At 35.4% G+C, this 11,738-nt stretch overlaps 2 protein-coding genes across 2 annotated transcripts; one reads left to right on the top strand and one right to left on the bottom strand.

Moving 5' to 3' along the window:
- The first annotated feature begins 1,131 nt into the window (after positions 1-1,131).
- Positions 1,132-5,201, top strand: LOC107011439. Its single transcript, XM_015210952.2, has 6 exons — positions 1,132-1,806; positions 2,478-2,689; positions 3,739-4,027; positions 4,119-4,204; positions 4,296-4,390; positions 4,499-5,201. The coding sequence occupies exons 1-6, from the start codon at positions 1,573-1,575 to the stop codon at positions 4,759-4,761; spliced, it is 1,179 nt and encodes a 392-aa protein (XP_015066438.1). The 5' UTR covers positions 1,132-1,572; the 3' UTR covers positions 4,762-5,201.
- Positions 5,202-5,440: 239 nt separating this feature from the next.
- On the bottom strand, positions 5,441-10,836 carry LOC107009134 (protein DEHYDRATION-INDUCED 19 homolog 4-like). The gene is made up of 5 exons (XM_015208413.2): positions 10,434-10,836; positions 9,800-9,942; positions 6,990-7,067; positions 6,544-6,803; positions 5,441-6,085 (listed from the first exon to the last, which is right to left on the bottom strand). Exons 1-5 carry the CDS (start codon positions 10,495-10,497, stop codon positions 5,977-5,979), a joined length of 654 nt encoding a protein of 217 aa, XP_015063899.1. The 5' UTR covers positions 10,498-10,836; the 3' UTR covers positions 5,441-5,976.
- Positions 10,837-11,738: the final 902 nt, after the last annotated feature.

The raw sequence follows: 11,738 nt of genomic DNA, 5'->3' as shown, positions 1-11,738 counted from the left end.
ATCGGATCCATCAAACTTCTCGATTCCAAGCTTTGAACTATCCATCTTCAGTGATCGTGTTGAATCTCCTTAGCTCTGATACCAGTTGTTAGGATCGAATTCACGCACACACACTAGATGAATGAAGAACACAAGAACTTTCAAGAGAAAGAGATGAGAAATCTAGAGAGAGAGAGAGAGAGAGAGAGAGAGAGAGAGAAAACCCAATTTTTCGTGATAAAACCCCGTGAGTAAACTTCCACGGCGGTGAGGTATATTTATATTAATAAATCAGAGTATTTTTGGTTACAGAGAATAAATAGGAAAACCTAAAATAGAGAATAAATAGGAAAGCCTAAAATAGAGAATAAATAGGAAAACCTAAAATTAATTAGGCTCCACTACCTAACATCATAGACGTATAGTCAGTCATTTAGTTCAGTTTAATCTTTTTATTTACAGATATTTTATTTTGAGACTTAAGTGCCATTTTGGCTCAAAATAATTAATTTAAGTTATTTATGAGAATGTTCTTGCTTTATCATTGAGCAAGTCTTCCGCTAAGTTAAGTAAGTCAGGCCAATGGTTCGCTCAAGGCCAGCAATGATCTTTGGGTGTTGGCCACGCCCAGGGTGTAGGCTCGGAGCGTGACATTTGAAAATATTCAACCATTAAAGTGATTGATAAATAATAAAATCAATAAATATAAAACCTAATTTGTAATTTTTAAAAAACTAAACTTCAGAACATTATAAACTCTAACTCAGATACAAAATCAGAATATGTGTGAATAGTAAAATAATAGAAACAAACATATATGTATAATGTTGATTTGAACATACAAACATGTATTGAGAGGATGAAGGAAGAAAAAAAAGGAGAAGATGAATTAAGGAAGAAGGATGGTTAGTGGACGTGACTATGGAGGAAACGACAGAAGGGAAAAAAAGAAGGAGAATTTGACTTGTTAATGGACCATTAATTAAGAAGTTTAAATTTAAGATATTTATTCAATTCCTTATTTAAGATATTTGTGTATCTAATTAAAACACTTAAAATGTAGGATATAAATATTAAAAGTGGCACTAAGGATAATTCTTTTGAATTATTAGAGATAATTATAGTATTTATGGTAATGATGTTGATATAGTTACATAATTATTATCCGTTTTATGTTGATCTATTTTTAATCTGTTCAAATTTGTATCTAACGCTTTTGAATTTGATCCAACCCACCCATTTGCAATGTAGTGATGTAAATTTTTGTTTATTCATGAATTGTGTAGAACATGGTCCATGGAACTTAAGGTAGACCTTCATTTTCAACCCTTTTTTCAGCCTCGACTCTTCGCGTCTTCTTCTCCCCTCCACCATTAACAAACCCATTTATCTTCAAAAACCCTAAAAAACTTCATCACTCTAAATCTCCCTTAAACCCTTTGACCAAAAAGCCCTAAACTTTACCCCAATTTTTCCAATACCTACACTCTACACTACTTCATTATACCAAACACTCAAACTTCTTTTGACTTTTAGGATCTTTACGGATCCATTTTCCTTTTTGGGTCTTTGGAAAATCTTTCCCCCTCTAAAATGGCTGCAAATCGGAGAAAGGTTGGAGATGATCGGTTTTATAGCCCACCGGCTATGAGGAAGCAGCAAAAAATGCAAGCCAAGTCAAGAATTGAAGCGGAGAGTCGAACTGTGTCTGATGATGGAGCATCCTCAACGGCGTCGTTTTCATCCATTCGAATTGAGAATTTGACCAATTTCGATCGCTTCTTGGAACATACCACTCCTAAGGTTCCCGCTCAAGTTTTTCCCAAGGTATCACTTCTTTTATTTCTGCATTGATATTTAATCTTATCCTATTGGGCATTGAGTTATAGATGTTGGGGAAACTATGTCTTGTTGTAAAAGTTGCTGCATTTTAGGTTTTCAGTGTTTTTATTATGACAATGTCAATGAGAAGAACTGTAAACTGTGTAATCTGTTTCTCCTATATTGGGGCAATTTTGTAACTGTGAATCCTGCTTCTACCGGATAGACAATATTCTTAGAAACTAGACCTACCATTGGTAACTAAAGGAACTTCACCTAGTTTCATGTGGTTATGATTTGTGCATATGCCTTTTTTTAGATACTTGGTCGTGTTGTGTGTGTAAACTATAAGAATGGATCAGGTGTTGGAATGCAATGGTTTGCTACTCGCTTCTCCCATTTGCATGGAAGACCTGGTTGTATAATGTGTTTATGAAAAGACAGATTTCTGCTGATTTTATGCTCATTTCTTCCTTAATCATACAAGTGAATAATGGCTCAGCAATTGTCTCCTTCTCTTGGTTATTTGAATGCGCATCGTATAATTAAGATCTGATCTCCTCATTTGTTCGGTGGCTTATTCATATTGCAACAAAGCAGAAGTTTGTGGAAAGTCAAGTTTGAATGCTTTGATCTCCTGATACTCAAGTTAATCCGATGCATTTGCATATCTGCAGACAATCATGAGAGGGATGAGGAATCTTGACTATGATTCCCATCCATACTTCATCTTGGGTGACCTTTGGGAGTCTTTTGGGGAATGGAGTGCATATGGAGCAGGAGTTCCTCTGGTTTTAAATCAGAGTGATTGTGTTGTCCAGTATTATGTACCATATTTGTCTGGGATTCAACTTTATACAGACCCTTCGAGGCCCTCTATCAAGCAGAGGTGAGCTTGTTATGTGCACTTTCTGCCTATTTGCAGATGATAAAACCAGTTATAATTCATGCATACCGGTCTTTGAATGAATTCATGTGTGACTGTTTGGGTGACATTGAAAGAATTGATGAAAATATTTCCAGAATAATGTGTCTGATTTGTTGTTACTGTTTAAAGTAAAGATGCATTCCTCATTATTTAATATATGTAAACCACCTTACCAGAACTTATGTGATAAATGTTACCAGTTCTGGCTGAATCACAATTGTCCTTGTAAATTTCACTTCAGTTGTAAGGATGGTGATTAAATTTCACTTCAGTTGTAAGGATGGTGATTTTAGTCTAGATTCTGGTTAGCTTGGGGTTTGTTAATGTGTAATTTTTATTTTCTTTTCTTTTCTAAGCTTGAATGTGATTCATTCTGTAAAAGCCCAAGGGTAATGAGAAGTAGATATATGTACCTCATGGGCCTGCCCTGCCACTCAATCAAGGTTGAAGTATGCACCTTCTTCCATGTGTTATATTGTAGGATATATGTTTTTTATGGTTGGTTATGGAAACCATATTCTCAATTATAAATTTTGTTATTGAAGCACCTCAGATTTTTCATAAATGAAGTCTGAGCTCATATATTGCAGTGAGAGTGACCTTAAAAAATGTTCGAGTGAACATATTCAACAGGGTTATGAAGTCTTCTCTTATAGATATGGCCTTGCACCGGCGCAACGTGTGGCATCATATGTGCATTTATTGTCCTTAAAAGTTGAATTCTGTTTTTGATTATATGCTTGGCCCTTTACTTCTTTGAAGTTCTTGCTTGAAGAAGGAGGTAAAAAAGAACAGGGCTATTAACGTTTCAATTGTGCTGCTCATCTCACCTACCAAGTGAAGAGTAGGTTGAAGTAAGAGCAATCTTCTTCAATAATTGAATTATACAGACTGATATGTTCTCTTAAAAGTTAGTTCAGTCCAATTGATTGGTGCCTTTGCTTGTGGATAACTGGTATGCATTAGCTGCATTTCTTTCAAATAACAATCTTGGGCTTGAATTTTTCCAGGAGACCTGGTGAAGAAAGTGATGCTGACTCTCTCAAGGAGACAACAAGTAGTGATGACAGTAGTGAATACGGAGCTGGAGCTTCAAGGGTAGCCAATAAAGTTCACGGAAGTTGGAATCAGCAGAATATAGCTGCATCAACTATTGATGGAATCAAGCATCTCTCCCTAAAAAGGGATCCTTTGTTAGAATCTTCAGGAGATGAGAATGAGATGGGGAGTCCTGGTCTCCTTGTATTTGAGTACTTTGAGCGGAATCAACCATATGGTCGTGAACCTTTAGCTGATAAGGCAAGTCTTTTATCTCCAAACAGAAGTTTGTCCGACTTCCATTTTTTTCTGTGGCATAGCATTTACATTCTTTTGCCCTTTACAACTGCAGATTTCAGGCCTTGCATCTAAATTTCCAGAACTGAAGACATATAAGAGCTGTGATCTGACTGCTGCAAGTTGGATTTCTGTGGCTTGGTACGATTCTCCTTTCAGCCTTGACTGAACAAATATTCTTGTGTAAACTCACGGGATGATACTAAATTATTTTTTAATTTCCATTATGAAGGTATCCCATTTATAGGATACCAACGGGACCAACATTGCAAAATCTTGACGCTTGCTTTTTGACTTACCATTCCCTCTCAACACCTTCTGGTGGTGGTATGTCTTACATCCTATTTCTTCTCTATTTCTGATCAATTTAATGTCAAAACAAGCCAGTTGATGGTTCTTGAAATTGCTGACTATGTTTTGCTTACACTTTTGCAGTTCCTAGGACTGACTGGCCTCAACAGCATGGCACAACTACTAGTAAAGGCATCGTTGATGCTGGTATGTCTGCCAAGCTACCTCTCCCAATCTTTGGGCTGGCCTCGTACAAATTCCAACTGTCATTTTGGTTCCCTGATGGAGTTAATGAATGTCAGAAGGCCAACTCTCTGTTACGAGCTGCTGGCAATTGGCTCCGGCTTTTGCAAGTTAATCACCCCGACTATAGTTTTTTTGAGTCGCATAATTCGTATCGAAGGTGAAGCTTGTCTTAATTTTCTTTTAAGCATAACATCCTGAGATGCTCGTCCGGCTGTACAAGCTTGTCACTGGGTATAGCAAAACTAGACTTGAAAGTAGCCTTATGTTTACACAATACAAGCTTTTGTACTTTTATTAGTTACCGTTAGAGGCATGAGTGGTAAGGTACCCGGTAGAGGGTCAAGAGTGACTATGAAGGTTAGCATCTTCACTGTTTCCTATAGCGCACCTTGTATACATTGGAGCTTCCTCAATGAACAGTGAGTTCCTGGATATGATGTTCTGATGACAGTCGCTTTGTCAAGCTTGATCTATTTCGACTTACACTCAAGTTAATGTTGATTGAAAAATAGGTTGATTTTCTGTATTTTTGTGTATAAATGAATGGTCTGTAATACCCTCTAATATAATATCACCTTACAGTTTATGACTTTGTATATAACTATGTTTTTCAGAGTCGGGCTGTGTCTACTACTACAATCCGACTGAATAGGATGACTTCTGATTAAAAAAGACATGCCAGATCAACCTTTCTCAGTGTATCAACTTATACGTATCCTCCTTACTTTGGTATATTAATTTATGTGATATAGATAAAGAGTCGAATGTAGTTTACGATTTATGAAATGAGAGGTTTGTAATTTTATTTGTCATGAAATGTTTTCAAATAATATTTGGCCGTTTGCTTCAAATATTGTATCATTCAAGATTTCTGGAATCATACATCTGAGAAGCAAAGTACACCGAATGGGTCCTCAAGTCTATCCAATCCTCCCAACGCCACGATTAACCTCACTAGAAAGCGGAGTTGGTTAGCCACCAGCATATCTTTTATATCACCTATCACATAGTCCTGTAACGTGAAGATTACTGGTGGCCAACAAATGTTTGGTTACATCAGAAAATTCGATAACTTGAGAATGTCCAACCTTTTCTGTAACTTTGTTTCCCTTAATAGGCATAGCCAGTGGAGTCCATGCCAATGCAATTTCGCTGGCTGCTTCAACGCCTCATAATTTTTCATATGTTTCGTGTTGCTTCCCACAATTGAAATTGGAATGTATATTTTAGCATGTTGCTACATTGAAGATGGAAAACTAGTGTAGTCTTTAATATTATACACATAAGTAGGACTTTTACGAGTTTCCTCTTCCCCCCTAACTACTACACAAAATGGCAGCATCCTCTTCTTTTCTCTAACATTATCCTCTTCGCATTTAGATGTCATCTTCAAGAAAGGTAGATAGCAGTAGCCCTTGCACAAACTTACTCTTCCTGGCCTTCTCCTCTTGGTCTTTGTCAGATAGCGGAGATTGCTCAACATTTCTGTTCAAAACAACAACAAAATCAACAACTCAAGACACAGCTGAATACAAACAGGAGTCCAAAAACAAAATCCTAGTAAACAAAAGCCTACTGCCATATATATGTGTGTGTGTATATATATATATACACACAATGATGAGCAACTTCTACAGCTGACAACCTCCCCCCCAGGAAAACAACCGACTTGTATGTACAGAAGAGACACGCACAAACAAAAGAGAAAAACTAGCATACAGCATGTAGATGATGTCTGTATTTTGTAATAGCTCATTAAATTTGCATATCTATGCAATCAGCGAGATAAGGTCTAATCAGGTTTGCCACTCAAACATAAAATCAAAGAGACACGAACCAAGAAACTCTAAGGAACTATAGGGTAATACACATAGGAAAAGGCATTTGAGAGGAAGAAAATTAAAAAGAAATATAGAAACAAAAGTAGTGAGGGTGTCCCTTACCTTTCAGATGAGTTCTCAAGAGTGCTTTCTTTTTTTGAGCTTTGCTTAATAGAAGATAAAGGTTGAACATCAGGAATTTCATCAGCCAAAGTTGTATTGTGAATAAATGAAGATAACAATGGATCTGGATCTGTAGTGGAGGAAGAAACCAAACGAGAGGATCCCCCGAGGATGGACTGCAAACTCCCTTCCCTTAGCTCTCTTCTTAAAATAGAGAGAGCTGAAGTACCACCTCTTCGAAATCTTCTCCTGCGCTGCACCTGTAATGCAGTCAATGATAAATACCATGAATCCGTAGGCCAATAGTAAAACTAAGAGAAAACTGACACTAAAGCTTTAAAAGAATTCTGATATGATGCACATTTTGGTACTGAAGCAAACCCAAAAAGAGTTCCCAAGATCAAAGCTCATGAAAATAACTGATGAAACATAATAAAAAAGGATACCTTTAAAATGTTTCCATGTTGCTGAGTAATATGACCAACCAAATCCGTTCCAACCCTTTTTGCACAAACCGGGCATATCTGCATATAGTGACATGTTATCTAACATCACAAAAATCTTGATAAAATGGTTGGTGCTCTTCAACAGTCAACACTCAACACTCTGATCACTTGCCAGAGATGCAACTGACAAGCTAGTAGCATTAAGTATTCAGATATCCAGATTTTATCAGCAATAGTAGAAACTCTCTATCTGATTCTAGCCCGTATAATCAAAATCTAAATTTCTAGTTCTAAGCTTAATATAATACTCATGTTAATGATGCTGAGTTTTCGACTAAAAAAAAGGTCACATGCAAAAAGCACAGTATCTTTGTCAATACAGAAAGTAACAAGAAAGAAACTAAACATAATTTAGACAACACATGAAATAGATTTTGTTCGTTGAAAAAATATCGTTCTGAAACTAATCTGCGTAACATTTTCAGATACAATCCCTAAAATACAAGAACTACTGTTTGAGTTGAGTGACATTTTTTTCCTCAAAAAAGAGAATTGGAAAAAAGAAATAATTAATTTGCTACTTAGCAAGTAATGGTGAAGAATTGGTTATAGATTTGGCAGTACATCAAAATCGCTATCTGATTCTACAAGAAACGCTATTCAGCATATATTCATGAAAGCCGCAAATCATAAGTCACAATCCAAACAAGTAACTTTTTGAACCTTAGACACTGATACACAAAATACACTTTGCATTCTTCTGGGAGTGGCCCGAGAACACCTTAGGTCTCAGCTCACTTAAGTGACTGAATATTTTTTCCATTTTCTGGTTAGTGAACTACACAGTTTTTTCAACCATATAGTCAGCAGACAAGGCACTTTTCCATTAGCCGACTCTTATAGTTTTGAAAAATTTATGAACATGGACAAGGAAACTAAATATACATGTATTTTAAGATAAAAATCCATTAACATTAACACAGCAATAAAAACCATTAGCAGGAACTGGAGATTTACAAATTGACAAAGAGTAGCAAAGCTACAAAATCATTCTTTTATTTATAATCAAGAAATCTCTGAGAGCTATTGGCGCACAGTTTGAAACTCTCTAGTGTATGAGTCCGTTGCTCTACCATTCTCCACCTAAATACGAGGCATTTGTATAAAGCCAGATTTAAAGCCGTGACATAAGTCTAACCAATACTAGACCAAAGTCCTGGGAGTCACTACCATGTATCAAAAAAAGAGATAAAACTGACTGAAGGAGTAAACAAGGGGTATCCAAACAGAATATTCTTTCAAATTTCCCCTTATTCTTTATCTCAACGAGAGGGTGAATGGTGTGCACAAACTCCCAAAAGTGAATAAATCCCCCCTCCCCGCTGTAGGCTATAGCCTCCTCATTCCTCCTATCAACATAATTGCTACCTCTCCTACGTCAAGAGAGAACAATGAGGGTGTGGTTCTGCAATTCGGAATGGTCAAGGAAAAAAACAAGATAGAATGGAGAACCTTGACTCATATATGATAATGAATAACTGGAGCTGGAAAAAAAAGGTGTTACCATGTTAATACTTTATATTCATTAAGTTGAGACTAAACATTAGATGTAAACCAAGAGTCTTCATCTACCCCGTAACTTGGGCCCTAAATCCCAAATTCATCTGACACTTAAATTTATTGAAAGTGAAGTTGACTATCAACTAACAGATATAAAACATTCATTTCAAGGTTTGCTAGTACTCAAATGATTGCAAGAAGTCAGAAATGCTAAAGGTTAACTTTCCATTCGTTCAATATTACCACAAACCGGAAGCTCCAAAAGTTGAAAAGCAGAAATTTAGAAACGGGTCAGAGAAAAATCATTTGTTTACCTTTTTTTTTCAGAGAAGAAGGGAATGATGTCTATCAATTAAACAAAAGAAAAGGAGTTGGGGGAGAAACAAGTAGAGGACCTTTCTATATTTTTTCTAATTCTACTAGTATTGTATGAACAATCACAATACTAGAAGAATGAAAAGACATTAGCAGCTCATATTTCAAAAAAAATTGCCACGCCTCACTTATTTCTCTTCTTCCACTTCTGCTGGGAGTGTTGTCCAGTGACTAGTAGCTCAATCAATTTAAGTGGAACTTCCACAAGTTTGTGAAGATAGATTCTTATCACTCAGCTTCATTGTTGATCCAGATATTATAGAAATTTATCTTTAAAATTGAACAAGGGGAGGGGAGCAGGTGATCAGCCAAAACACTGTGCAATGTAGCACCAGTGCTACTTACACATAATGCTTCTGATATTTTGGTGATATTGTGGTAAATGAATTACAAATTTATACATCTCCATAATTTGCAGGAGAGAAACCAACTACTATATTTTTTAACACACAGCTAAGGGGAACAGAAAACTATTTCACTTCACTACTGTGAAATTTCAAGTTCAAAGCTTCACACAATTCACTGCTTCGAATTTTAAAGTTGAAGCAGCCTCTATAGACATAAACACAGGTAAAGCATTAAAGATAAAGGAACATATCATAAAATGAAGGTCATATTTGATAGTCAATGCTTCTTCTCACAAACTTATTGGGTTCACAGGAAGAGTAGCAAGAGAGGAAAATGATAAACCAATTCCTGAATAAGGTCACTGTAAGACGGCACAACTAATTAGACAGGTTTTATGACAATCCTTGTAAGAAGAAAGGAAGGTTCTATGACGGCCCCCCCTGGTTTTAAAAACTTGAGCATAACCTACATTTGATAACTAATGAAAACAAATTGGGAAAGAAGTACTAGTTGTAGAGATACTGTACCCCATTCTTAGCCTCAACAGCATGTTCATCATCTATATGACAACATAGTCCAACAATATCAAAATCCTCCGCACAGAAAGGACAGAGAAACTCCGGCCTCGTCTCGTCTTCACCATCATACTCCTCTCCTAAGTTACGGATTTCTGCAAAACACACCAAAAATTCACTTCCACCAAACAGGAAAAGCAATGAATTACCATTACCAACCATATTTTACCCAAAACTTCTCCCCAAACTAATCTTCCCGTGGAAAAGACACACATCCCCAAAAAGACAATTCAGAGTCTAAAGGGATAAGAGTTGATAAAACAAAAATATAACCTTCACATTTCTGAGTAAGATATAACCAAAACCCAATATATGCAAATATAAAATACCTTCTCATTTCCACTACTGAGAATAACCCAAACCCACAAAAGCAAATGTATAACTTGTTCATATCAATTTTCAGGTAAGGAAACCTACTCCACAAAACCCCACCTCAGGATTATCTTATCTTCATTTCTTCGCTAATAAACAACAAATCAAACTACATTCTAAATAAAACTACAAGCTATGAGAAAAACAAATGGAAAATGCAAATTCCTTAATTTTACCTCAAGAAACAAAGCCATAAAGAAGATAATAATAGTACCTGATCGAGGTTGGTAACGCCTTGAAGAAGAAGTAAATATACGATTCCAAGAATCTGAATCCATTATAAATATTTCAGACTCAAAATCTTTAGAAATTTTTTTAAAAAAATAATAATCTTTGTACCCCTTTAGCTAGCTCAAAGATGAAACCTTTTTTCGTTTTTGTTTGTATGAAACAGCCAGATTCAGATAATAAAATCAAGAATTAGGACCCAAAAAGATGAGGCCAAAAAAGGGGTTGTGAAGTTTCCTGGAAATAGGGAGGAGAAAGAACATTAGGCAATAGCAAGCCTCCACCAAATTTCACGCTACTTTGGATTGGAGTTTATACATGAACAACAACAAGCCTTAAAACTTCAACTTTATTGCACGATTGATCATACCTGGACCGACTTATGTATTGTGGTCCAAAAAAAAAATTTTTTACGAGAAAATATTTTCTAAGCTAGTTTAAGTATGTAAATAAAGTATTTATAAATAATCAACATAAATATTATGGATGGGGGTGTTTGGTATGAGCATGGACGGAGTTATAGTATATTTCATTGAAAAAAAAAAAATTTCTTTTTAAAAATAGATAAAAAGATTAAATTGTTATAGAATCAAGCTTATAAAAATCATATATATATATATATATATATATAAAAGAAAACCTTCGACCCACCTATGTAGCACAAACACAAATCAGAATTTTCTTTTAAATTTATTTTTTCCAAAAGTAGCCTTTTCATTTCATGAAAAATTGCGACTTTTATGAACAGCTGTGACTTTAATGAAGAGTTGTGACTTTAACGAAGAATTACGACTTTTATGAAGAGTTGCGACTTTCATTAAAAATTGCGACTTTTATGAAAAAATGTGATTTTTATGAAAGGTTGTGACCTTTCGAAAGGTTGCAACTTTTTCAAATAGTTGTAACCTTTCGGATAAGACATAATAAACATTTGGGCGCGGTACCCTTTGTTGTTTATAAATAAAAGAATTTTCTCACTTTAAAACAACGAAAATTCTAAACCTCCTCCTCCTCCTCCTCCTCCTCTTCTTCTTCTTCTTCTTCTTCTTCTTCTTCTTCTTCTTCTTCACAATTAAATATTTATGTACTTTGTTCCTGTTGAGTGGCTCACTGATGATTGCTTATGTTACAGATCTTGGTATGATTTATTTAGTCATTAACTTATGTTTATGTTAGTAAGGATAAATGATAGGATGTAATAAATTTCATTTTCTTTACATTATTAATGTTTGTTACCACGTAATAATCTTGTATGTGAGATAATATAGTGTTTTAGTTTTAATAACTGATA

The sequence above is a fragment of the Solanum pennellii genome, chromosome 1 (genome assembly GCF_001406875.1).
Source record: "Solanum pennellii chromosome 1, SPENNV200".
In the NCBI taxonomy this organism is placed as follows: domain Eukaryota; kingdom Viridiplantae; phylum Streptophyta; class Magnoliopsida; order Solanales; family Solanaceae; genus Solanum; species Solanum pennellii.
Note: the sequence above shows the minus strand (reverse complement) of the source record. Positions and strands in the feature narration are given on the sequence as shown.

What these genes read in the sequence shown, in the direction of transcription:
- LOC107009134 (XM_015208413.2), bottom strand. Translation starts at nt 10,497, where the DNA reads ATGGATTCAGATTCTTGGAATCGTATATTTACTTCTTCTTCAAGGCGT. An exon ending in CTGTTGAGGCTAAGAATGGG is followed by an intron (nt 7,068 to 9,799) that starts GTACAGTATCTC and finishes CACTATATGCAG; the next exon opens with ATATGCCCGGTTTGTGCAAA. An exon ending in CTTGAGAACTCATCTGAAAG is followed by an intron (nt 6,086 to 6,543) that starts GTAAGGGACACC and finishes TGTTTTGAACAG; the next exon opens with AAATGTTGAGCAATCTCCGC.
- LOC107011439 (XM_015210952.2), top strand. Translation starts at nt 1,573, where the DNA reads ATGGCTGCAAATCGGAGAAAGGTTGGAGATGATCGGTTTTATAGCCCA. An exon ending in CCGCTCAAGTTTTTCCCAAG is followed by an intron (nt 1,807 to 2,477) that starts GTATCACTTCTT and finishes GCATATCTGCAG; the next exon opens with ACAATCATGAGAGGGATGAG. An exon ending in AGGCCCTCTATCAAGCAGAG is followed by an intron (nt 2,690 to 3,738) that starts GTGAGCTTGTTA and finishes GAATTTTTCCAG; the next exon opens with GAGACCTGGTGAAGAAAGTG.